Source organism: Budorcas taxicolor, chromosome 11, assembly GCF_023091745.1.
Source record: "Budorcas taxicolor isolate Tak-1 chromosome 11, Takin1.1, whole genome shotgun sequence".
NCBI classification, from domain to species: Eukaryota; Metazoa; Chordata; class Mammalia; order Artiodactyla; family Bovidae; genus Budorcas; species Budorcas taxicolor.
Window position 1 is genome coordinate 129,085,670 of NC_068920.1, and position 27,567 is coordinate 129,113,236.

Here is a 27,567-nt window from a genome sequence, read left to right on the forward strand (position 1 = left end):
ACCCACGCAGGGCTAGCAGCCACCCAAATGGCTGTGCTGGGGCTGGGAGGGTGGGGGTCAGGAGGAGGAAGGGCCAGCCCTGGGGGGAGGCCCCGCCACGCTATGCCTCCACCCAGAGGGAGAGCAAGTCTGGGGAGAGCAGCGGGGGACGGACCTCGGTGTCCAAGCATCTATCTTGGCCCTCCAACAAGGGCAGGAAAGGCCCTCGCTATTTCCAAAAGGTCTAGGGTCGGGGGCAAAGAGGATAAATCAGGGTAACGCTCAAAAGTGCAGCCTCTTAAAAAACCTCCAGATCACAGCAGGCAGGTGCACCTGCCAGGGCCCGAGGGGAGGGTCTGGAGAAGGAACCAGGAGACTTTTCTCTTTCCTGGCATTACTTCTGGCTGGCTCTGCAGGAAGCCAGGCTCCACAGCTCTCCTTCACCTGCCTCCCATTACAGACCAACACACCAGAAATAAAAACAAAGGCGGGCAGTGGGCAAAACTAGAGAGAGAGATGAAGACTTTATGGGGTGATGTCTCGGTAGCCAGTGTGTGCTGCTGGGTCCATCCTTCCTGGCCACACTTCTCTGCTCAATGTTTTCTCTCAAATGTGTATTTTCTCTTTCATCTCCTGTTTGTTTTTCTTGCCCCAGACGCCCTCCCCCGGAGCCCACTGGAGTCCCAGGGCTGCCCCCAGCCCGCCTGAGTTCAGATAACGATCTCCAAGACGCCCGCCTCCCCGCACCCCACCCCTGCTCTAAGAAGCTTCCTTTCTCAAAGGCCTGGCACATAGTCGCAGAGGGCTCCGCTGCCCAACATCTCAAAAAAGGAAAAGAAAAGAAAAGAAAACCAACTCAGTGATTTGCAGGTGCAGAACGGAAGCCATCATCTGACGTGTGCAGAACTGCAGTGGCTCACACACGCTCTCCGTCCGTGGTAGTGGGAAAGAACACAGTTCAGGTACAGAGGCTGTCTGGTGTGACCCCGAGGGAGCCGGCGTGGACTCTACTGCTCCTTGTTTTCACTCGCTGTCTCTTCACAGTTGTCCTGCGCATCCTCCTGGACCAAGAACTCCTCGGGGGGCCACCGGAGCTCCCCACTCTCCACCTCCCCCTCTGTGGGCTCCACCACGATGGACGGCAGACGGTCCTTCAGTTTGCAGCAGCGGTCAAAGTCTGACGGGTCAGGGAAGATCTGAAATAAAAGCAGAGAACCCAGTCACGTTCACGTGCAGGACTGAGCCCCCACTGTACACCAGGGACCATGCTATGCCCTGGGGAGCATCAGGCAGGGGGCAGGGAGCAAACTCCAGGGCGACAGAGGAAATCAGCCCTCAGCCGACTAATCCTGAGGCTGAAGGCTTTCGTGGCAGTGCTACCAAATTGGTGTTTGTCCTTTTTGGTTTTGTTTGCAGATAAAAGAACTCAAGATCATGTCCTCCACAGTGAGTCACATCTCCAATTGTGGCAAGCATTTTAACTACAAGTACAATGCATACAACAGGTGCCACAACAGCAAATTCCTCCCAGGATAATTATCAACACTTGATGTGAGCCAGATACCAGGTATTTTATGTAGGTTATTTGCAGCCAACACGGTCATGTTGAAACACAGGTGCTGCTAATGCCACTCAGGAGATACCTGGAGAAGGAGGGTGCCCAAACCATTCAGCCTAGAAATGTGCAGTGGTAGAATGGGATTCAAACCCAAGTCTGTTTGACTCCCAAGTCCATGCCCAATACCACCTGCCCCCTAAGGAGACAGGTTCTAATCTCACTACAGCTGTGAAGTTGAAGTCAAATCAGAGTTGAATGCATGGTCCCAGACACGGGCACGTGGGAACACAATCCCAGGCTCCTTTTCCACCTGTGAACAACCCCTGGCTCCTTGACAGCAAGGAGATCAAACCAGTCAGTCCTAAAGGAAATCAACCCTGAATATTCATTGGAAGGACTGACGCTAAAGCTGAAGCTCCAATACTTTGGCCATGTGATGTAAAGAACTGACTCATTGGAAAAGACCTTGATGCTGGGAAGGATTGAAGGCAGGAGGAGGAGGGAGTGACAGTGGATGAGATGGTTGGATGGCATCGCTGACTCAATGGACTTGAGTCTGAGCAAACTCCAGAAGATAGTGAAGGACAGGGAAGCCTGGCATGCTGCAGTCCATGGGGTTCCAAGGAGTCGGACAAGGCTGAGCGACTGAACAACACCCACCTTGACAATTCTATACCTGAAAGAGTCTACTTCTCTCTCCAAAGTCCTGTCCACAAGGTTCCTTTTTCTAAGCCTACTGTGTGTCTTGCCCAGAGCCAGGGGAAACCCTAAACTAGGCTATAAAATCCAGGCTCTGTGGCTTCCCTTTGCGCGCGCTGCCCTGTGACTACAGATGACCCAATTCTTTGCCCAGCAGCTTAAGTGCTTAATCCCAAGGGCCGCTGGTCCCCTGCCACACACAGCCCTCGGGCACACACCAGAGAGCTGGAGAGAAGAGACTGTCTGGGCTCCTGGGGCTGACAGAATCACACAGCACCTGTAAGTTCATCTCTTCCCAACCTGTCCTTATAATAGATACAGAAACTGAGGCAGAGGGATCAGGAGACTTGCTTAGGGTCACACAGCTTGTTCATGGCAAAAGACAGGAAAGTGAAACAAGGAGGGGGTAGAGACACATTTGAAGAGAACCTCGGGGCTCCCCGTGCCTTGCTCTGTTCCTTGGAGGTACTAAAAGGGCTCTCCTAGAACCTCAGGCCTGCCCAACTTCTGGGATGTGATGAGGGTGCCCAGTCTTACTGCACCTGACCTCATGAAGTGTGGTCCCCTGACCATGTCAAGGGGCCACGTGGGGCTTCTGGGAATCATGGGCCTCAACACAACCTCCCCAGTCCCTGCAGACGAGTGATTATTAACCATTTATCCAATAAAGCCCTATTGCTGGGGATTAAGTCTTAAGCCAGCTGCACAACCAGGCATCATTAAAGATTTAACGAGGCTTATAAAAAGTATCCTAATGGCAGCCAGGAGGAAAACAAGGAAGGGAGGGGCTCAGCTGGGGGTGGTGGTGGAGGCAGGCGTGGGGAAAGATGACCCCACCACCACAGGCGTCCTCCTCCCGAGGCAAACAGCCCGCAGGTCTGCGCCTGGACTAGGCTGTGCACTAGACTCCAGGGCCGAGCAGGGAGAAGGTCACGGGGCTTACTTGGGCCCCTCCCCACTTCTCTCATGTGGAGCTGGAGCCCCTTCCTGCGAAGGGGAACCAGATGCCCTTCCAAGCACAAGCCTTGGGCGTGAGTGAGGGGAACCCCACAAACCGTATGCTACGGTTTACAAAGCTCTTTCAGACATCACCTGCCTTAGGCCTTACAGCCACCACACCACGTACCACGCCCCCCCACCAGGAGCAGGGAGACCCTGGGACTCTGAGGGCTCCAAGGAAGAGCCAGGATTCAAACCAGATCTGCTGTTTTCAGCACCTACATCTTCTGAACAATGAATGGATGCCACTGAGCCAGCATGCCCATTTCCTGGAAAGCTGAGCAGGGATGGTGGGTAAGACCCTGGGCTTTAATGGCCCATCTGGCAGTTCAGGCCCCAAGATGACCATCTTGGGCAGACAGGTCCAAAAGATGAACTGTCGAGTCTGGACAGTTGTTCTACATCTTCAAGGACAGAGCTGCGAAATATCAGGAGGGGATGGACACCAGGCCCAGGACAGCCCTGGACCCCTGCCTCTACCCTCTGACCTCAAGCCTGGGGCTGTATCTATGCTGCGACTCCCCGGCTGAGAGAGGTGGTGACTGGCTTCTAATTACAGTCGCCCATGCTGAGGAAAAGCCGAAGGGACACGTAGCAGCAAGGCTAGCAAAAGGAAGAGAAGGACAACAAGGAAAGGGCATGTGGTGGAGAGCAGGTGACTTCGTTCTGAGCTGGGAGGGGGTCTCTCATTAAAAGTAGGGAAAATGTGAAGATAAGGATGATGCTGCTGCTGATGGAAGATACGGCAGGCACATTTGCTGAGCAGAATCGCAGATCACAATAATCCTCTGAAGTACGCAGTGGTGTGATCACTATTTATAGATGGGAAAACTGAAGCACACAGAGGGCAACTGACTCACTCAAGGCCGCAGAGCTAGGAAGTGGCTGAACGGGGACCCAAACTCAGAGCCACAGGACTTCAAAAGAGGCGCCCATTTGATAACACAAAGGGTCACGCCACAGACCCCAGGTTCTCACTATGTCCTTGACATCACTTGTCCAACCCTACCTAACCAAGACCTGTCAACCACCTGGGCCTGAGTTTCTCCATTTAAGAAGTGAAGTGGCCTCTGGTCTTACTAAATGGAATCAAATCCTGGGCAAATACAAAGATGATAAAATGCCTTGAGGACATATGTTAAATTCAAATAGGAATGTCCTCTTTGGAGCAGTTTCAACAGGACTATGGTAAGTATTCAACCTCCAAGCAAGAGGTAGCAATACTAACACAATAATTAAAATAACTCCAAACAATATCACACCAGGAGCCACACAATTAAGTCTTTTAAGTCCCTGGGGGAAGTCTGAGCATTGAACTTCTGATACTGCTTAGTTGCCAGAGAACTTTGCTCCCTGAATTGCTCAGAGCAGGCACCATGGGAAAAAAAAAATTTTTTTTTTATAACAAAGCCTGTTAATGACTTAAAAAAAATCACTATAATAATCTAACCTTCCCATCAGAGATTATATTTTATTATCAGATAATACCAATTTATGTCTCTGAAAATTGTAGCTCCCTCCAAAGACAAACAGGACGCACCCAGAACCAAACAGCTTCTCATTTCCTTACATCCAGACAGAAAGCCTTGCAAAGCATAGCTGAGTATTTTGCCAGTACAATCTTATCTCTGACAGCTGCCTAAGAGGCTGACCCCAAGGAGGTCAAGATTTTTCCACTAAGTCATGCTTTTTAATCATCTAGGCAGCAGAAAAATGAGAGGTTGCAACGGCAATTTGATGGGGTGGGGAAGGCAGTGGAAAAAAGGACTCAAGTCAGACTTGCCAAGCACATGACAGGTAGGGCTGGGGCGGCAGGCCAGGCCAGCATGCTGTTTGCCTGCTGGAACTGGCAAGGGATAAACCAATTGCCCCTGTTCCAGAGAGAAAAGGCTTCTGGCTAAACCTCTTACCCCAAAGCGCCCCTTCTTCCTGGACTGGGGAAGGGGGAAAACTCCTTTTCTCTTCTCTCTGCAGCAAAGGCTGCCCTCCAAGAAGTCCGGAAAGGACTATGGGGAGGCTCTGACAGGTACTTCCCACCCTCACCCTCCAGGCAGGACAGGTCAAGACGCATCCCTCACAGCTGGAATTCTCTCAACCCTGCCCCTTGCTCTGTCCACCAAGACTGCACTCTACAACCAGCTGTCCCCTTGGCTGCCAAGGCCAATGGCTTGGATGAAACTAAGAGACACCAAGTTCCCTTCTTTGCACACAAAGTCTTGGTGATCACATGCACCAAGAACATCCCAGGCCCCACCTGTCTCACTGTGGAGGAACAGCAGGTATTCCAAACTTGGTAATGGTGAATTTCATAAGGGACATTTCTTCAAAGGCATCCTTTGCCGGGTCGCCTCCAATCCCAACAGGCTCTGACATTTTGGGAACTCCAATGAGTTCACTCGAAAGGTCAGAGAAGCTTTAGGACCTTCAAGGAACAAACGATCTGCGAGCTGTAGTTTGGATGCTGGAATTTCTGCCTGTGTATATCGGAGCTGTCCAATAGAACAGTATTTGGAATATGTTTCCCACAATAATGGAAATGTCTTCTACTAGCACTGTCCAATGGCACCAGCCACGTGTGGCTCTTAAGCATTTGAATTGAGGCTAAGTTTAAAATTTTTCCTTTAATTTTTATTAATATAAACATATGAAACATGTAAAGTCAAGTAAATATAAATTGCTACACAAGTAAATGGTTAAATATGAGGACAGCGGAAGTAGGACTGTCCGGGAAAGCTCAGGATGTTTGGCTGATGGGCCGACATGGGCTGCCTTGGAGCAGGGAAATCTGGGGTTGAAGGTGAGCTCCTGGAGATGAGGAATTAGTCAGCAGGCTTTTGTTGAAAGTATAAAAGTTGCCGGTCAGACAGCTCCCATTTCACCCACGCAAGGGAACTGAAAGGTAATATCCAAGTTCCAAAGGCCTGAAATTTGGAGGCCTAGCTATCAACTGTCTGCCTCTAAGCCAGGTGACCTAAACCTGGCTGCCTCTGGGGTGGGAGAGGAGAGAGATGCCTGGCACCTAGGATGGAAAATGTGAGTGATTCTGGTTGGAGCAGCTCCCCCTCCCCTCTGCCACCCCACCATGTACACTCATCCCTCAGCCATCACCCCGACAAACAACCACAACCCGAGCTGGCCACAAACAGGGCGGAGGGCTTGGCAAAGAGTTGAAAGATGCTAATAAGGGAAAGTGGACACCAGCAAGTAGAGGAGATGAAAGGTGGTTAACTAGACACAAAGGGGTAATTACCAGTTCTGCAAGCTGAGATCCAGGGAGCTTGGTCATCCGGTTCCTCTTTGCTGGAGAGGAATAGAAGGAAGAGGCATGTTGGGGTGGGAAGGGGAGGAGGGGAGGTGGGATAGAGTCTGAAATGAATAACCAGGTGGCTCTCCAAGGCCCTGAGCATCCAAAACCACACAGTGAGCCTCTTCCCTCCCTGAAGGGGGAAAAAAAATCAACCTCAAACCTGCGATGGAAAATTTCCACTCTCACAGGTAGACCAGGAGTCTGAAAGATCTGGCTTTTCCCTAGTCCCTGGATCTTATTATCTCTATGACTGAGGTCAAGTCATTTTCATTTCCCTGAGCCTCAGCTGCCTCCCAAGTAAAATGAGGAAGGAGTTCCCACTCTTACTGTATTGTTGGAAGGATTACATGATGCTTCAGATTGAGTGCCAGCGTGGTACCCAATAGGCTCAAAGATGTGGAGCCCCACCCCCCTCCTTTCCTCATTTATAAATTGGGATTAATGCTCATTCCCATCTTACAGGGCTTTGGAGAGAACTAAATACAGGTATGTGCGAACATGTTCTGTAAATTTAAAATTCCTAATGATGGTTCTTATTAGGTAAAGCTGGGGTCCCCAGGGAACATTTAGATTGAGGGGCTGGAAAGTCTGTGGCTGTGGCTTGGGACAGAAGGAAATCAGCAGCACTCCTGGGCTTGTGCTCACAAATTCTAGGCCAGGTTCTTTGGAGAAATGGTTGTGACTTCATCACTTCCTCTCCAGGGCCTCTCTTCTCCCGGGGCGTGAGTTAGGCCAGCTGGAATGAAAGCCACTGCCTGGTCCAGATCCTGGCCTTTCAGTGGAAGCTCCTGCAGCTAGAAGTCTCCCGTTTATGCATCCTTCTCTCCCTCCCCCAGCCTACTCCCAGGTCCTGCTGCCTATTTTTCCTGGAGAACAACAATGGATTGGCCTTGTGTGTTTATTCCTCCCTAGGAGGGGCTGGTTTATAACAATGGGCAGATCTCTACCAGCATCCTGCTCTGCCAAAGGCTAAGTGAATGAGAGGCAGCTAATTTAAAAAAAAAAAAAAAAAGTACAACTTGCTTTATCACCACTTGCAGTTTACTGACTTTTCAAAGTGAAATGTGGCCGGTTAAGAACAGAAAGAATTAGAGCTTAGGGGCACAGTGGCCACTGATGGATGCAGTGGACAAGGAAGAACAATCTCCCATCTCCACTGGGATGCTAGTGACCTCATTCTCCATCCTTGAGACTCACCTCGCTCGAATCTCCCCTGGACAGGGTTATGGAATATCCACCTCACCCTCTCCTACCCTTCCCTGGTGTCTCTAATCCTAAAGGAGACTTGAGTAGAGATTTGGGGCTTCATAACAACTATTGGATCTCCTTCCTTTGAATTAAAGATGCTTAAGCCTCTAGGCTTGAAACTTAAAAGAAAAGGAAATCCTCTGGATAAACACCATCTTTCATAAACATCTCTCCAACACACACCCATCCTGCAAGTCAAGAGTTCCAAATTCCAACTAATTAGCACTAATTACTGCTGATAATTCTGGGTCCAGTGAGCTGATGGGGCTTTTGGAATATTAAAGAATGTCTCTCAAAGTTCTCCAGGGTGGTAAGAAAACACTGCAGCTATCTGGCATAGGATAATTTCACATACCCACATCCTATTGTGTATATCGTTATTGCCCTTTGAAAAGAAGACAAGCTTCTCAGTCATCTCAGGGTTTGGGGAATGGCTTCTCTCTCTCTCCCATTTATTTTACCCAAGTGTCCCACAGCCACACACTCCCTTTCTCAGAAAGCCCAGACTGACAGGGCTGCTGTCTCCAACCATTTCCTCACTCTTTGTTTTAGAGACAAAAATCTTGAATATTTGGCCTGGTCCCATAGCCTTCCCATTCTTGTCTGGGGCTCTGCTACTACATGGCTTCCAAACTCATCACTGGATGGAAACAACTTTCAGGTCTCCAAGGACTTGCTTACAGCCCCGCTCCAGGGCCTCTGCTTGGCCTTCAGTCATCACCACCTTTGCAGCACACTATGAGGCTGGCCTGCTTCAGGACTCACACTCTCTCCTTATTCTCATGATCTTGCTCGGGTTTGCCTGACCTGTCTAACGTCACCTTCCCTGTGCCCTCTCTGGACTCAGTATCCCCTTAGGTTTTTCTCTGGACTCAAGGCAGCTTTCTGGCTTCAACTGCTCGTCTTAGACTGAGGATTCCCCAATCCACGGCTAACTAGGTCTTTCCACCATCTGTGAAAAGTGTCCACTTGGACGACATCCATCACCTCCCACTCACCTTTTCCCAAAGTGAGGTCATCAGCTAATGTACGTCTTTAAGAGTTTTCTGCCCCCTCCCAAACAGGAAGCTTGATAGTAGGTCCAATAAAAGAGATCTGGAGATTTTAGTTGATCATAACTACAGTGCTGATGAAAAAACATTGAAAGAAACAGGGCTATGTTCCTAGAGGTCTGCTCCTCTCATGGAGCTCATCTACACCTTCTGCACTGAGATGCCCTGCTGTGGCCCTCTGATGTCTGTTCAGCTTAGAGCAGTGGTTCTCAAAGCTCAGTTCTCAGGTCCTTTTAGGGAGAGTGTCCATGCAGTTAAAATACTTTCTTCATAATACTAAGATGTTATTTGCTTTTTTGCTCATGTTGATACCTACATTAATGGTATGAAAAACAATAGTGGGTGAAATTCCTGGTACGGGTGGCTCCAATGTTAAATAATCTGCCTGCAATGTGGAGACCCGGGTTCGATCCCTGGGTCAGGAAGATCCCTTGGAGAAGGAAATGGTTATTCACTCCAGTATTCTAAGCCTGTAGAATTCCTTGGACAGAGGAGCCTGGCAGGCTATAAATCCATGGAGTTGCAAAGAGTTGGACACAACTGAGTGACTAATACTAATACGATGCAAGAATTATTGATGGCAGTAGCAGCAAACTGGTAGTCAATGTATTCTTCACCACCCCCCACTCACAATGAAAACAAAATTCTCCATGTCCTTGATGAAGCAGTAAAGATTAACTTTTATTAAACACTGATTCTTTAAGTACATGTTTTTTAATACACTATGCAAAGTTGCTGCTGCTGCTGCTAAGTCACTTCAGTGTCGCTGACTCTTTGCGACCCCATAGACGGCCGCCCACCAGGCTCCCCGGTCCCTGGGATTCTCCAGGCAAGAACACTGGAGTGGGTTGCCATTTCCTTCTCCAATGCATGAAAGTGAAAAGTGAAAGTGAAGTCACTCAGTCGTGTCTGACTCTTCGTGACTCCAAGGACTGCAGCCTACCAGGCTCCTCCGTCCGTGGGATCCTCCAGGCAAGAGCACCAGAGTCGGGTGCCATTGCCAAATTGGAATACAATATTTCTGGTGCATGTCAGAGCACAACAGTTGTCTCACAGAAAAACACTTATGGGATTGAGTTGCAAGCTGAACTAGCTACTTTTTTCCATGGAACACCATTTCAGTTGAAAGAATTATTGACCAACAAACCATGGTTATTCAGACTTGGATATTTGGCAGACATAAGAATGGTATTTCAAAAAAAATGTCTGATGATGTTTGTTACCAATGGTAAAAACTGAGGTCTCAAGCAAAAATTAGAATTTTGGAAAACTTGTATCAGCCATCATAAGCTTGACAGTTTCATATCACTTGAAGAATTTCTGATGTGACCAGTGGAGATACTAACTAATGTGATTTTTTTTTAATATTACGTAACAAAATGTATTAACATTTGGAAGATCTGCATAACTTGGTGAACCTATATTTTCCAAATGATCAGTACATCAGGTTGTGAAACCAAGCATGGGTAAAAGAGTCTTTCAAAGTGCAAGATAGGCTAATGAATTTTATATAAAAGTACAGAAAGTTCACTGATAAGGTTTCAGATTCCACATTACCACTAACCTTCAAGAAACTACCACTTATTCAGTTTTGCCAAAATATTCTAAGTACATATCTGCCTAGGCCAGATTTCTTTCATTGACTTCAATCAACACATATCAAATCACAATAAAGTGAAGGCTCTAGCTGTTTTCTGTTAAGACAGATATCAAACAGATTTGCAAAAAAAAGTGAACACTTTTCTTTGTTTTAGAAAATATATTTACTTTTATTAAAATCATTAGTTATATTAATTAATGGTTTTAATTGTTATTTTAAAGGAGTTAATAAATAATAAAAATTTTAAACACTCTCTTAATGTCAAAAGATATAACCTACATAAACGAATGTATCTCTGGGGGTCCTAAATAATTTTTAGGAATGTAAAAGAGACTAGGATTAAAAAGTTTGAAAGCCAATGGCCTAGAGAAAAGAATACCTTCATAAAGATGACTGTATAAGTCAAGGTTGAAGGATAATAAGTTTTAAAACTGGAAAAGACTTGAGGGGAACGTAAAAGGTACCTTCAAATAATTGAAAGGCTGACATGAAGTCTAAGAGAGAGAAGATTTTCTTTAACTCCAGGGGACAACTAAGATTAGGATGGAGGATTTCACCTCATTATATAACATTTTAACAAAAAATGATAGAATCAACTCTCTCCATGACACATGGGGGAAGGCAAGGCCCAAAGAGATGCTGTGGTCACCTGAGATGACGTAGACAGTAGCAAAGCCAAGCTTAGAAACCAGTTGTCCAGATTAACAGTCTAAAACCCTGCTGTGCTGAGAGGTTCTGAGCTCCATATCGCTAACAGTGTCCAAAGAACACACAGGTGACCCAATGTCATGCTACTGGCATTTGAGTGCATCCCCACATCTGACAGAGACTGGTCCAAGTCTCAAAGGTGGTCCAGTCTCCCCCACCCCATCAGAGATGCTACAGTACCACAGTTTTGATCCCAAGGAGAATATCTATATCCACGATCTCCAAATACGGTATATACTTTGAAAGAATTTTGAAAAATTGTCTCCTTTCACACCTTTTAAAACTGACACCTAAAATTTTTGCTACATTATAAACACCACCATTTTAAAATAAAACTTTTATGCTACTCTTTTAAATGTGTACTCAATGGCTTATAAACACCATAGCAATTTGATAGCAACCATCACCTATTTAAAAAAACCTCATGAACAAGCTCTTCAGTCAAATCATAGTCCTTTCTCTACTTGAAAATGTATGTCCATTCTACTGCTCCATAGAAGTTTATCTTAATATATTTTCCTGTTTGAAAGTTTTTAGTCATTAGCTTTTTCATACTTCTCAGGAATAGTATGTCTTTATTGCATATAAAGTGACTTTTAATGTTTTTATGTCCTGTGACCTTAAGGTTTTAAAAAAACAAAATTCTGGATTGTCTTATTGCAGCTAATAGTACATAAGTGGTCAATAAACATACCACAAATAATTATTAAAGACAAAGGCAATTTTTCATTGGTTTCCTATAGACAAGTGGGACTTATGAAGCTTCTTAGACAGTAACGTTTTTGAATGGTCCATTTGTTGATGCCCTGAAAGTTTCTACATGCTGGGGAAGCACCTTAAAAGATTCAAGTTGGTGAGAAGCAGGTCCTCTTACAAAGAGGATGGAGGGCAATCTTGACCAGAAGGGTAGGAAAAGAGAACTGGTGAGATCTGCCTTCAGGAAACACAGTTTTAGAAAGCAACAGAGGGAAGCCAAAGATGTGGAAACTGATTTTTCCCCAAATGCTCTTTGCTGTCACATCCCTTGGAAAGTTTCTGTGAACCCCAGGGCCAGCTGTCCTCTGGTTTTAACACTTTGCTGAAACAAGACGTGGTGTATACACAGAACATTTATTAATAAGTAATTTGGCATTAAAACCTCCAATATTAGGGTGCCAAGGAAAACAGCCAAAAATATTTCTGATATGGCTTTAACTGCTGTATTCAAGGGGCCAAATGAAACACACACACACACACACACACACACACACACACAGAGAAATCATAATTTAGTATTAACTGATCTTTAAGAATGCTTGCATCTAAGAGTGTATCTTCCACTCTGGAAGAAAGCAGTTCCTCATGGTGACAACAGTGACACCCACCACAGAAGCCAGGCACCACCTCTGTTACTCTTTCCTGTCCACACACACACTGTGGCTCAATTATATTTTTTCTTTACTTGCTTGTCTAAAACATATTAAAAAAAAAAAAAAAAGAAAACTAGTATTACTTATCATAGATGGTAACCATAAAATACACTTTCAAAGTTTGTCTGTATAACACATTAACTTTGCAAACCACCAGGCATATGGGGGCCCTACTGGAATGCTAGGCTATTTACCTGCTGCAAAGAACCAGGAGTCTTGCAGTGCTGTTGGATGGAAGGCCCTTGAACGCTGGCCCAAGACTTCTATGATGTTCAGATCGACTTCTAAGAGCCTAGTGTATCCTTGATTCCAGAGAAGCTATGTTTCTTTTTGTTTTTACTTTTATATTGAAACATAGCTGCTTAACAATGTTGTGACAGACAATTTCAGGTAGACAGCAAATGGACTCAGCCACACATATACATGTATTCATTCTCCCCCAAACTCCTCTCCCATCCAGGCTGCCACACAATGTTGAGCAGAGTAGGGGAAGCAATATTTCTAAACCATGACCATTCCATGAGCCACACCTGAAACCCCAGGAAAACCCAGAGGGTTCAGGGGACTAAATGTGGATCTGTTCAACCTTCGTTGGTCTCCAGGCCAAGGCAACTTCCCCCATCTTCCTCAAGGTCGCACAGTGCTCCAACGTCCTTAACAAAGGAGATAAATAGGGGAATCGCCAACTCACATACATTCATAATCCATAAAGTGTGTCAACATATCTACTATAGGACAAGAATGTCACTGGCTATTTTAGAATGCTGGCTAAATGGTGTCCAAACGTCATTAACTGCTATCATCTCTGCTCAAAATAAGCAATTAATAAACTAGAGGAAGATGTACTGCTGCCGCTGCTGCTAAGTCGCTGCAGTCGTGTCCGACTCTGTGTGACCCCAGAGACGGCAGCCCACCAGGCTCCCCCATCCCTGGGAGTCTCCAGGCAAGAACACTAGAGTGGGTTGCCATTTCCTTCTCCAGTGCATGACAGTGAAAAGTGAAAGCGAAGTCACTCAGTCGTGTGTCCGAATCCTAGCGACCCCATGGGCTGCAGCCTACCAGGCTCCTCAGTCCATGGGATTTGCCAGGCAAGAGTACTGGAGTGGGGTGCCATTGCCTTCTCCAAGGAAGATGTACAGCATCTCTCAAACACTTTAAAATAATCGAACACCTTTCTGACTCTCTCCACAAAGCCCCTCCATCATCCTACCTGTATAGATTTTATACCCCCAGAGATTCTATGTGCTAAAGCTTTCAATGCTGGGAGCTGGGATATTATGATAAACTCTTTTGTTTTCTGTTTTTTAGGTAATATATAATCAAGAAACTTAATGATGTTGAATCTCTTTGATTCAGTAATTCTATTTCCAGGAATTTCTGGAAACGAATCAGACTTGTGCAGAGCTTTGTGTAAAACGATGTTCAAAGCAGTGTTCTCTGTAAGAACAAAATATGCCACAACCTAAACATTCAGTAGTAAGTGGTACATAACACAATGAAACGCTGGTTTACAAAGAGAACCAAATGACAGGAACATAGTCACAGTATCATATGAAATGAAAAAAGACACTAGATTCACTCTAGCACACACAGTATTTCCTCAATTTTATTTTTTAACAAAAATAAATATAAAACTAGAAGTAAACAGATCAAAAGGTTTCAGTGATAGGAATGTGGGCATTTAAAATTTCCTTTGTACTTCTCTATATTTCTCTAAATTTCTAGAAGGAATTAGTATCACCTTTATAAATTATAACACACACACACAGACACTGTTACACCTTTTGACTCAGAAATTCTACTTCTAAGACCCTATTCTAAGAAATAATATAAACTCCAAATATAGATTTATATCTAAAATTATATATAAATTATCATATTATTTATAAAATAAAAATGTATACAATCTAAAAAACTAAACAATTAGAGAATGGTAAAAAAATCATATTGTAACTTTATGATAAAATATCACACAGTTATTAAAATGCTGGCTTTGAGGCATTTTTATGATAAGTTATGATAATGTGATGCTGATGACTTACATACCATTAAGTGAAAAAGCAGAACACAATTCAGTATCTTGAGCACATAAAAATACAAGTGCTTGGAAAAGAAAGGAAAAGATGCTAAAATGTTAACAGTTGCAATTTATGCATGGTCAGATTATGGTGACTTGGAAAAGAAAACTTTAAAGAAGAAAATAAAAATTCCACAGGGGGTATGTGTTACTTTAAAAATTTGAAAAGTAAGCATAAGAATAATAAAATATATACCCTGTGAAATTACTCAAAAAGGGGGGAAGGAAAGGAAAGTTTTCCTGCAGTTATAGAATTCTGATCTAAAATAACTGCTACTAACATCCTGCCATCTGCCGTTTTGGTCATAAGTGAGTGTGTAAGTGTGCTCACGAGTGTGAGAGTTCACATAAGCGGAGGCGAATGTGTGTGTGCGTGCGCGTGCAGTCGTGTAGGCATCTCAGGCTCAGTCCCCGGGAATCAGCGGCTAAGCCTGGAGCTACCCACACACACTCGCCTGCTGAAAAATTAGAGCTGACACATAGGGCTGTGTCTGGAGAAAATGTTTAGCAATTTGGGAAAATCAAGGATTCCTCTCAAATCCAGAGATGTCTCAAGCTCTACACAGAAGATGAATTCAAGGCACACTAATTAATTCTGCCTGGGAACCACCTTCAGGTTCAAGTTAGGAGAAAGTCAGACCTAGAGACACTCCCCAACACACACACTGGACTGAGGTTTGTGACTGCTCTCCTTGCTCAGGGCAATTCTCCTGATGGTGAGAGATCTGGAACCTTCCTTCCTATTGGCTCCAATACAATCCCTGGCTGAGTTACAGACAGTCAGTGTCACTTCAGCTAAATGTTTGAGTGTTTCTTCTATACAGTTTATGTAAAAGGAGCTTCTCACAGTGCAAGGCAGTTAATTCTAGCAGAGAGGGGGCTGAGGGAGCTCCCAAACTTCCCTTGAGGTCAAAAAAGTCAAGTCAATTTGCAACTTTGGGGAAATTTTAATTCTTTTTCTAAGACAGGTCTGTGCAACAAAGGGCTCTCCTTCAGTCAAGGAGTGAGGAGTAGACACCAGATTTTGATTGACTGATAAAGATCCTCCTGAGCTGGGCTCAGGGACAAGGGAAGGCAAGTGGCGAGATGAGAGATGGCTGAGGGGACTCCATGGCTATGAGACGGCAAAGGAGTGAAGCACAGGAAGCTCTGATCCCTGTGTGAATGAGGGCCTGTCTTCATCCTGAGAGGATTATTTCAGGACTTGGGCCTGAGAGATCATTTCAGGACATTCACTAGACACCCAGGAATAGCTCTTGGCTCCAGTCACAAGATTTGCCACCCAAACTCATCCCTTTTCCTCATGGTACAATCCTCCTCTCTATCCCACCTGGGAGACTAGGTCAGCATTCAGAAAAATGCTGATCCTATGAGAACCCACGCCATGGGGTGGCCAAGGTGGAGAGAGAATTCTCAGCTCAGGAAAGGGAGAGAAGAAGGGGCCAATCAATCACACAGCATCCAGTAAACAACGATTGGCCCGACTCTGCACCCGGCTCCGTGGGAACAAAGAGCCGTCTAAGACACAGACCCTGGGCCTGGAGAGCGATGCACACACCACCGCTTGAGAGGCCTCAGGCCCAACACAGGCCCTTTGAGAGAAGGCCGGGTTGTATGGCTCCAGTGTGCGTCACGTTGGCTGGGGAAGTGAAGCAAGCTTGTTCTCTCCCTGGCGGTGCTACAGACTCACTGCTGTGACCACGGTGTGTGCGTCGTGGGGGGAGCCCCCGTGGGAATAAGTCCAGCCCTCTGCAGGCTCTCACCCAGGGGCATTCCAAAACAGTGAATGCCGTGTGTGTGTGTGTGTGTGTGTGTGTGTGTGCGCGTGCGTGCGTGTGTGCGTGCGTGTGTGTGTGTGTCAAGGCGTCAAGGCCCTGGGCATGGAAGGAAGGTGCTGGATCCCCCACACAAGGTAGACATAACCTGAACACTGACGTGACCTGGGTGCTGGCTCAGAAAGAGGCAGCACGTGCAGACGCAGCCCCAGTGCTGCTCAAAGAAACAGACTCCCTCTGCTTCTGAACCTTGTGGCTCTAGCTGCCTTGTTCTGCCTCATATTCTTATGAATTGTGCCAAGCAGGGAGTGGAGTGGACGGGGTAGGCACAGGAGAGAGAAAACATGCTGGGATTCCAGGAATATGTCATGTTCATGGCTGGACGTCTTTTGCCAAGTGCTTTGGAATTTTAGCTTTATGTCCCTCCAGGGACAACTCAGGCTTTTTAAGTCTGATGTGAAAGATGATTTCCTGGTGACCAGGGGACTTCTATGTGCCTGCTCAGCCAGGGCTCCCAAACTCCTGAGAACCACGTGGGGGGTACTGCAGCTGGGGGTAACCAATGAGACAGTGGCGCCAGGAGGAGGAGACAAAGGGGGCTGATGACACGCCTGGAGTGGCTTTGTGAGCAGGGGCTTGAGGGAAAGAGAGCAGAGACACATGCAGGAACCCCAGCCTGTCACGGATTTCCACACCTGCACTTACACAGGAGGGAACAGGAGAGCCAGGCGCGGGGGTCCCATCAAGAAAGGCTCAGTAGACAGGTGAGTGACGAGCAAGCGTTTCTGAGCCGCTGTCTGATTGTAGAGGTTCAGCTGAGCCTGCTCTTTGAGACAGGAGTTGCTGCTTCTGATGAAGAGTGAGGAGGGGGAGGAAAGGGAGTTGGCAAAATGCTGGCCTTTGAGGTGGAAGAGACAGAGAAAGTCTGACCCAGGAGGGGCCAGGTCTCAGCCAGCCCGGTGCTTCAGACCTGTCCTAATGCAGAGCTGAAAGAGAGGCTCAGACTGCAAGAAGCAAATGACAGGACTGTGGCAGGAAAAGGTCACCCACCACTGTCCCCCCTCCCTGTCCTACAAAAGCCAGGACATCCCTCCCTCCTGTCTCGGGAAATGCAGGGGAAGATGCAGGAAAGCTCTCAGCGCTGAGGATCAAAGGGAAAGCCCAGAACACGAGGCACTGTGGTGCATACAGAATCAGTGCTCCCATTCACGGCGCATCCTCCCTGGCTTCCCTGAGAAGGAGGGGAGTCCGCTGCTCCTCTGCCTGGTGGGTGGACGTCAAACGGTAGGAGCATGAAGCCAAGAACAGCAGGAGGAACACGGGCGGCCAGGGAAGGACGGGGTGATGATCAGAGGGGAATTTCAAGAGCCTAGGAAGGGTAAAAGTTATCAGATCTTGGTCCAGTTGCTTGAGAGGGGGCAGATTTAAATGAAGACCGAAGAGCCAAATCTCTGTCTAGAACTCAGCAAAGGGGATTAAAAACTGCAGAAGCCTCAGCAAGCTGTGCTGGGGAAGCTGGGTGGCCAGGCTGAAATGCACAACCTTTGGGTTGCAGCAACATCCATGACCAGAGGTGAACGCCCAGGACCCTGCCCTATTCAGGGCCCAGACCAACTCAGGCACAGCACAGAAGAAGATCCTGTCAGAGAGGCATTCCAAAATGTCACAATCAGTGGGGTTGCAGGGAGCCTGCAAGGCAGCCACTGACCTGTTTCCCTGAATTAGAGAAAGTAGGAAGGCATTAGGCAAACATCCCTATCCATCTATCCATCGAGCCAGAGAACAAAAAGCTGACAGATGCAGGGTGGGGAGGGAGCTGCAGCCCAGCAGGGACAGAACCCCATCCTCCTTCTGAAGACCCTCCCACTCAGCCCCCTGTGTGCTGGCCACCACTTACAGCCCTGCCCAAAATGTACTCTACTTTCTATTAACTGTTCATTCACCCACCTGGGAGGGTGAGATAATTCATGCCAAGTGAGAAAGCAGATATGGACTGCACATATTGAACTGACTCTCTAAGTAAATGTTAAGATAAAACAGGGTACTGGCTCTGTCAATTTTTATACATGCTCATAAAACAGCACTAACTCCCCAAGCACAAGAGATAGGGCTTCCCCAGATCTCTTAGGGGATGAAAAGACATCTGTCTGAGCCTGTGTAGGGGATGCAGGTTTGAACCCTGGATGGGGAGGGTCCCCTGGAGGAAGAAACAACAAACCCACTTCAGTATTTTTGCCTGGAGAATCCACATGCCCAGATGAGCCTGGTGGGCTGCAGTCCATGGGGTCGCAAAGTGTCAGATATGACTGAGCAGAGAGAGATTTGAGGCTGAGGAGGCCCTTTAAAAATTCTAAAGCAAAAGTGCAGGTGAGCAGCTTTAGAATCAAGAGACTCAATTTTACTGAAACTACCACCATTCACTTAGCACCTGCTTTGTCAAGGCCCCAAGCCAGCAGGCACCTCAGTTTGGGGAGGGCTACTGGAAGGGTGATGGGTGATAGGCACAAAGAGGGAATAAGGCATCCTCTGGCCTTGGAGACCTGGGCAGGGAGAAGGTTAGGCAGGACCACGGCAGCATCATTTAAGCTCAAATGCCACAGGCACTGGAGAAGAAAGATGCCACATCTGGGGCAGAGAAATCAGCAAAGCTTCGTTCTGGGGAGGTCTGGAAGGTGGGGGGAACAACTGACAAATTCCAGTGTGCCTATTTATTTTACGACCTTATTTCAAGGTCAAACCACAAGTCTGAGATTCTGTTTCAACTGCTAAGTCGAGATTGATGTCTCCATCCCACTTTTAGTTCCTGGGAAAAGCAGGTCGCAGTAAAAGCCATGTACTATTATTACCCTCGGGAAGAATGCCAAGAGCAGAGCTCAAAGCTCTGCTGCCCCCAGATCCAAGCCCAGCCTGAGCATGTACAATGGACAGATCTCGGCCAGTCCCCAGAGCTCTGGTGGGAATGTGTTTAATTGGATGGCAGTGGCTTTGAGTGGACCCAGAGAATACTGGTTAGGTGACAATTGTCAGACCAACTAGCTGCAGAGCCCTGAGCCTGGCCCAAACAGGGGCAAGCCAAAGGTTTGCCTACAAAATTAGAGATGGAAGTGTCTTCTCAAAGTCTTAATTTTCTTTCAAGGCCCCAGTCTGACTTTCTCCTCCCAAGCCTTCCCACTGCCACACATCCCCAGACTGACCATAGCTTTCCAACTGCTCCACCAGATGGCCTGTATTCCAGTTATGTGCATGTTGGTCTCCCCCATAAGCCTTGGACCCTCCTCACAATGCCCAGCATAGCATGTTACATACAGCAAGTGTCCACTAAATGCTGATTGGTTGAAGAGAACCACCACTCCCCTCTCTCTTCCCCAGGAAGACCTTTCTGAAATCTTGCGATGGACTGCACTGGAGTTCAAGGTAAGATATTTTGGAACTGGGCAGTAGTCTGCTTCAAGGTAGCAGGAACAGATCCCCTGAAAGGCTGTAAAAACTGGGCCCTTAGTCTAGCACCACAAGCGAAGATCTGAGGGCCCTTTGCTTAGGCAGCATCGCGTTATCTCAGGAGCCCAGAGGCAATTTTTTTTTCCTCCAGCCCGCAGCAGCCCCAGTTGAGCTGTCCTCAGCCAGCACCACAGCACCTTCCTCTGTCATAACCTACTCTCCCTCAGATTCAACAGAGTAACCTGAAGGTCAAGAAAACTGCCCTCTAGGACCTGGCCCTTTATCCTGGGATGTATTCAAAAGGAGAACATAGAAAGCACACATAAGACATACCGACGACTGTGTCTGGAAAGGTTCTGTGATGGAAATCTGAAACCCAGAACGAAACAAACAAACAAAAAAAAACCCTCACCTATAACCACAAAGATATTCAGTCTGATTCAGTGACTTGGAAACTGGTATCCAAAAACACCCCAGCCAGTGGGTCAGGAAACTTCTGCCCTCCCACAGGCTGCGGGGCCTGCAGTTGTCTCTTACAGACCCTCTGAGGGTGGAAGATAGAAAACCAACCAGGAAAGGGTATTTCTACTCCCCAACCCCGAACCCCCTCAAGCTACCTGAAGACTTCTTTCCAGCCAACAGAAGAGGCTTGCCCATATCGACACACAACAAAGGGGGCCTTCTTGAACCTCCCAAGTGTGTCTGAGGAGACTCCTGCTGTCACCTGCCAAATTACCTAAGCCAACCTCAGCTTTCATTTCAGCTCTCTTTGATCACCCTCCCTCCATCACACCCACCCAGCTTTCTGTTTTCTCTTTCTTCACAAAAAACAAACCTAGAATGGTTCTAAGGAGTGACTAGCCAGAGCAAAGTCTCAATTCTAGCCAAGAACCAACCCTAAGGCACAGACATATGACGCACCAGAAGAGTAAGGCTTTGGAATTCGAGACCCAAGTCATCCACTCAGTCTGAGCCTGTTTCCTCATCTGTGAAACAGAACAATAATTCCCACCTCAGAGTTATAGTCAAGACTGAACAAGCACTGTTTGTAAAGTGCGTGGCCCATAGCAGCGTTCAGCTAGTATCTGCTGAATGAGCCCACTGCACCCCATTCATTTTCCCCATTCAGGCATGCCACAGTTTCCAAGATCTTCCCTTAAAAACAGACTCTTTCCTTCCCCATGTAATGACCTAGGCACTCTCCTCAGAAATCTGAAAACAGTTCACTGCCCTGAAGGTATCTGAAGGTCTCTGCAGTGGGCCAGGCACAGTGGAAAGCATATGGTAGGCCAGAAAGAGCACGGGTCTGAGAATCTGAAGGCATTACTCAGACCACCCTTTCGGTCCTTATATATTCTGGATCCACCACACAGGATAATCTCTGTGCTGGATGCTGGCAATCACATCCTTGAGAGAGCTACCCTTTGGGGAAAGGTCTCTTCAACTCTAAGTAGTTTGAACACTAACCGTGTTGGAATCAGTTGATCAACCATCAGCCAGAGGAAGAGAGCAGCATTTGACACAGCAATTCCTCCACCAGACCATCCTTCATAAGAGGCCCCTCACAGCAATGTTACTACTGCCCAAGGCTTCCCTGGGGAGGGAAGTTCTGGTCTGAGCTGACTGCACAAATCACCTCCCCCTTTGCCACCATAAAGGGAAGAGTTCACAGCAGCCAGGATGACTAATTAAGAACTGGCTCACGCTTTCTGAACACTTACTGTGTCCCAGGTACTGTGACTGCCTTACCCATGTTATTTCATCATGTTGAATCTTCACAATTCTATGAGGTAAGAACGACTGTTGTCCCATTTTACAGATGAAGACATTGAGGCTTATTGGCATTCGGGAACTTTCTCAAGGGCACATAGATCTTACAAACAGCAGTGGGATACAGAACCAAGTCTACCACCAGCCCCAGCAAAAGCCACTAGGCTCTAAGAAGCCAGAAGGGAACCCGTACTGAACTCACCTGGTAGGAAAGGCCATCTTTTCGGGGGTTGAGGCCAATTTCTTCCATGGATGGGGTGTTCATCATCACTTCAGTCATCTCGGCCGATCTCAGATAGTCAGGGCTGCCAAGAAACCCAGAACAAAAGTCAACAAACATACACACTTTCACATTCCTCCTCTCGTGCCTTCTGCTGTTAAATCAGGAAACTGTCTGGAAGGAGGATGAGAGGTGTTCAAAACAGATCTCACAGAAAAACAAGCTCATACCCTGAGGAAGCGCCTTACAAGCCCAGAGCATCAGGGCTCTCAAAAAAGCCCATTGTCTGAAAACCACTCTGGCAAACCTCCTCTTTCCTCCTCTCCTGTACTAGTCCCCACTGGCACAAAATGACTCTGAATTTTCTTTTAAGTGACAAAACTAGAAAAAACCCCAAAACAGTAAGTAGCGGAGGCCGTCTGTCTACATTAAAACCAATTCAACCCATCTCTATTGAAAACGAATATTGCTATTACATAATGATAATAGGCCAACCTCAGGGAAACCAAGTCCAGTACTGCTGCCTTCCTAAATTTCTATGTCTGTCTAGTGTTCCTTTTTGCAAAATGTCCCACATAAAGCCCCAAGGGGTTAGCTTTCCCCAAGCTTCACATCTGCCATCCAAGCCCTTTCTCTAGCCCTTGCCACAGCAGCTGAAAGCTCACAGCTTGAAAAACATCCCCTGGATTAAAAGCCTTAAGGATGCCCGGACTCTGATTGCAAAGGAAATTTCCAGAGGGGCCAAGTTGGCCCACCAATGGCTGACATGTGAAAGTGCTTTGTACTCTGTAAGCAGGATACAAGCATTCCATTATCCTCACTCAAGCCATGGGCACGTACAGGGTCCCGAATGTGTAATGCCAACGTACTCGCTACACAACACTCAACATTTTCACCATCATGCCTTCATACATGGTTAAAAATAAAAAGTAGGGTAGGCTTTAGAAAGACCACAGCTAAGGAAACAGGGGTACCAAACTCGTTTTCATTTTACAGCTTCTACATAGCGTAGAAATGGCACTGGATTTGGAAACAAAAGCAATAGGTTCTGGTCCAAGGTAAGCCACTCAAGTGCTGTGTGATTCTGAACAAGTCATACACCCTCTCTGAGCCACAGGTGCCCTGTTAGTTACCATGACACTAATGCAGAGCTCACAGTTTCACAGTTATGCTCACAGGGCTCCACAGGGTGGGGGTGGAGCACTACAACCATGAAATGCTAATCAACTGTAAAGTGAGGCCCAACCTTAATCTCTCAGGGGACAATAACCCTGATGGGCCTTGACACACATCTCGGTGAGTTTTGAGTGGTCAGGGGAACACAGCCTCCAACGGCCTTGTGAGTCTCACCCATATGGTACCTGGAGGTAGGAGGGAAGGGGTCCTCCACAGGAGGGCACAGCAAGCCTCAGGGGTGAGGGGATTTTCACTCTCTTTTGAGAATGCAGTCTCTTTTCTAAACAAGCAGGCTGGGTTGAGGGAGGGGAGACTAAGAGAGGATGCTAGGCTTCCGGGCAAGTCTGAGGTCAGGGACTAGGACTCCAAAGTCAGTTTCCTCCTAGGTTCGGGAAAGGCTAGTGCCCACCCGACTCTCGCCGGGCTCTCAGCCTGATGTCCCAGCGTTCACTCCTCTCTCGGCGCCGGGCCGAAAAGTTGAAGCAAGAAGCATGAACTTTCCGGTTTCTGAGCTGAGCAGGACTGCGCGGAGCTGGAGCCTGCGGGGCCGGGCTCTCTGCGCCCGCACCTGAGAGCGCGCTCGGGGCCGCCAGCGCTCGCCCCCTGACCGCTCTTCCTCTTCTCAGCGCAGGAAGGAAGCAGCAGCCGGCACGCAAGTCCCAGCGGCCAGGGGCTAGCTCTTCAACCAGCCGGGCGCCTAGGACGCATCCCTCCCAGCCCCGATCTCAGGTTTGGTGCAAACCTCCGCCTTCCGCTGCCCGGCCCGGGCTCCTCCAGGCGAGCCCGGGGGAGCGGGGAGGGCGGCTCCTCCCCAACCTCGGCCCCCAGAAAGGCGCGTCGGGTTAAGGGGCGGTGGAGAGGAAAGGGATCGAGAGATGTAGCAAGTGATTGTGCGGCTGCTTGTGGCTTCAGTCGAGTTCTGTGTGGAGAGGGCGTTTTCCCCACCCCTCGGAGCTCTGCAAACACGGCCGCTGCACCAGCTCAGCCTGGCGGCCGCGGGCCTCGACGCCAAGACTTGCATGCAAACAAAAAGGAGAAGGGGAGGGGCCGGGAAGAGCTGGAGCCCCCTGCGCCAGGCCAGGCGCAGCCCTCCGCAGAGAGGGGGTTTTATTAGCCGGGTTCAGCCCTGGCCTCTGGTTCTTCTTCCACCCCACCGAGACCGTACACACACCCTCCCAGCCGTCACTTAAGTGAAGGCTGCGAGTTCACTTCCTTTGTCTGGATGCTCTCAGCAGCACCACCACCACCCCCACCTAGGCAACCTTGACGTTGACTCCTGCACGGGCTTGGGCGGCTGGTTAGTGCCCGGTGCCCGCATGCCGCCCGCTGCCCTCCCAACCCAGCCGGTACGAGCAGACGCCCCGGGGCCCAGCAGCCACAGCCGCGAGACGGATGCCCGCCGAGAGTGCAGAAGATACTCACCAGTGAATGGGGAAATAAACAGACATGAAGTCCTAGGGTAGCCTGACCCACGCCCTTGTGATTTAAACACGGTCACTGCGTCCCGGGTAAGGATGTCAGGGGCGCAGAGAGGGGCGCCAGGCTGCCGGGCGCCGGCACTGGGCGTTCGCTGGTCCGCCTCCGGGAGACAACCCCACTACCAGCGATGTCGGCAGCGCAGACAAGCTCGCGGCCCCACAAAGAGCCCGGGAAGCGGTATTTATAGGGGCGGGGGCGGGGCTCGGCTCCAGGAGGCCACGCCCTCCCTCTCCCACTCCTGGAATAACGTCACCAAAATCATGAATGGCTTCAGCGCTCGCAGCTCCGGCTGGCGGCGGCCGGGGGGCGCGCTCGGCTCCGCTCCCCGAGGGCCGTGGTTTGCTGCAGCTTTCTAGCCCGGCCCCCACCCCACCACTCACACACGCAAACACGCGCGTGGACATGGGCACGCGCACACCCGCACGCACGCACTAGGACCTGAGTTCAATGTCAATGCCGCTTACCCGCTTAACAATCCCGCAGGCGTCCGCGCCCCTCTCGCTGCACACACCCCAGGGTCTCCTGGGCTGAGGATTGTGGCGTGAGGAGGGCGCCGGGGCCCGCTCTGGACACTACCGCTCCGCGGCCGCCCTGCCCTGGGGGAGGGCGCCATCCCTCAACCAGCGCCCTCTTTTGCACCCACGCGCCGTCCCCAGCCCACACCTGGGGTTCACCCCCGCTCCCCCAAATTAGGCCTTTCCCTGGCATCCTCGCCCGCAGCACCTGGATCGCTGCGCCCTAGGCGAGGCGCCTCTCTTTTGTCCCCCGGGAAGCTGCGTGGAAATGAGAGGACAACTCCAAAAGAGGCGGTGGGAAGGTGGGAGGGTGGGGCGACCGCGGCGGGTCACGTTAGCTTGCAAGGGGCTGGTCTGCAGCGCTGGGAGCCGTGGAGGGTTTGATCTGGGTGAGAAAAGATGTGGTGTCGTCGTAGGGTTTTTTTCCATTGGACACATACACACTCGGCCGGCGGGCGGGGGACCGGGGGTGCTGGGGAACGCGCCGCACAAGAACACACCACCCACCAGCCTGGGCTCGCAGATCTGCTCCAAGGAGAAGAAACAAAAGAGCTCCAGCCGAACCCTCCCACCCTGCCCAGGAATTGCGGTGCCGCCGCCGGGAGGCTCTAGGGCTCTCAGGCTGCAGAGCAGCCCCCATAGCAGGGGTGGAGTCTGCCCCTCTGTGGCTGGAGTGCGTTGCTTCACACCTCTGCCTCAAAGACTCCTGTAAAATAGCTTCATAACCCTGACAAGTGTACAGAGGGTGTCTCTGGGGCGGTAGGGGGAGGTGGGGGAGGAAGGTATCCCAAACTAGGTAAAATGAAGTGTATGTTGAACTCAGCTCTTTGAAAGATAGTGAATGTATTGGATCCATATGTTTGTGCTTAAAAGTAGAAACATCAGGTTTATCTCGGGTAAAGGAGGATAGGATTAATGGTGAGGTTTTGACAGTGGCAGTGTCATGAGGGGGCCCTCATAATTTGATCAACTCTCTCAAGCCAACCCAAATAAAAATAATCGATAAGAATGTACAAGAATAACTACATGAAAACCAATTTTGCTCTTTTTAGTCATTCATATATATAATCTGAATAAAAACAAAGGACTTCCTGTGAAAATGTGCCTCCAGGCCAGATCCCTAGTTGCTCTTCCCAACCAGAGAAATTCAGGAGCTTCTCACCAACTTGTCCTCCACTCCTACCCCACAAGATCTATCAGAAATTGATTTCAGCTGCCAAGTACCACCTTCATTCTGCTCCTTTGACGGTAGTATCCTGCTGAGGGTGATAATGCTTCTCTGGGCAGGTGTCATGGGGGTGGGTGGGGGTCAGATTCCAAGTGTGCGCTTTCTGCCGACAGGGGGCGCTGTTTGTGCTTTGTCTGCAAGGTAGGGAAGCTTATCAAAGGATGCCTGTGAGGGTGACATGTCATCTACTCCGCCCAAGTAGAAGCCGGTGATTGGAGACCTGGTTTCCAGCCTGGACTTTCTGGGCACCTAAACAAGAGTTCCTGAGCCAGGGCCTGGGTGCTCTCTGCCATCTCTCCTCAGTAACAATCCGTGGCAAGGCCTGGCATGAAGGCTGTCTTACCACTTACACAACCAACAGCCCTGTGTTGAATCTTTGTCATTATTGCTTTATGAAACTCTCAAAACTCAGAAAGCTACCCCCCCCCCACACACTTATACACTCCTTAGTGTCAAAATGGCTTCATTTGGAGAAAAGAATGGGAAGTAAGGCCCCTACCAGCAGATATCTGGCCTATCTGGTCTCTGGAAAATTTTCCTACATTGGAGAACATTGAGGTAATTATCTTATGCTTCTCTTGGCGAAACTTTGTATTAATACCAGTTTTAGCTAAATTTCATCCATTTCTTAGGATGGAGTTGAAAGTAATCTTTGGGTTGGGACCCCAAATCCAGACTTTCCGTTTCTCCTCTGGATCCTTGTGACATATTCATTCATTTGAAAATATGGGAAGCAGGGGGCTAAACTTTGATACAAGTATAACAGCCATGCGTGCATGCATGTGCATGCTAAGTCGCTTCAGTCAGTATCTGACTCTTTGCAACCTTATAGACTGTAGCCTGTCAGGCTTCTCTGTCCATAGGATTCTCCAGGCAAGAATACTGCAGTGGGTTGCCATGTCCTCCTGCAGGGCATCTTTCTGACCCAGGGATCAAACCAGCATCTCTGTCTCCTGCATTGGCAGTTGAGTTCTTTACCACTAGCGCTAACTGGGAAGCCCATAACAGCTATACTGTTTCTCAATTAGAATACTCTATATAGTACCTTGCAGGTTTTCAAAGCATTTCCATGATCTCAACTCTCAAGAGAACATATCAATAGAAAGATTACCACAGCACAACTTTACAAATATTCCAACTGAATCTGAAACAAATGAAGGGGTTTTCCAAGGATTACACAGCCACTCAGCTACACTGCTGTGGGTAGAGACATAGGTTATTTTAACCTGCAGGCTGACCATTTCTTCCCAATATCCCATGTGATAGGTTTCTGTCGCCTTTGAATAAATGAAGAAACAGGAACACAAATGCATGAAGTTGCGTAGAGGCC

At 48.4% G+C, this 27,567-nt stretch overlaps 1 protein-coding gene across 1 annotated transcript; it reads right to left on the minus strand.

Annotated features, from left to right (window-relative positions):
* Positions 1-767: 767 nt before the first annotated feature.
* On the minus strand, positions 768-24,599 carry LBH (LBH regulator of WNT signaling pathway). The gene is made up of 3 exons (XM_052649546.1): positions 24,438-24,599; positions 21,822-21,924; positions 768-1,175 (listed from the first exon to the last, which is right to left on the minus strand). The coding sequence occupies exons 1-3, from the start codon at positions 24,461-24,463 to the stop codon at positions 987-989; spliced, it is 318 nt and encodes a 105-aa protein (XP_052505506.1). The 5' UTR covers positions 24,464-24,599; the 3' UTR covers positions 768-986.
* Positions 24,600-27,567: the final 2,968 nt, after the last annotated feature.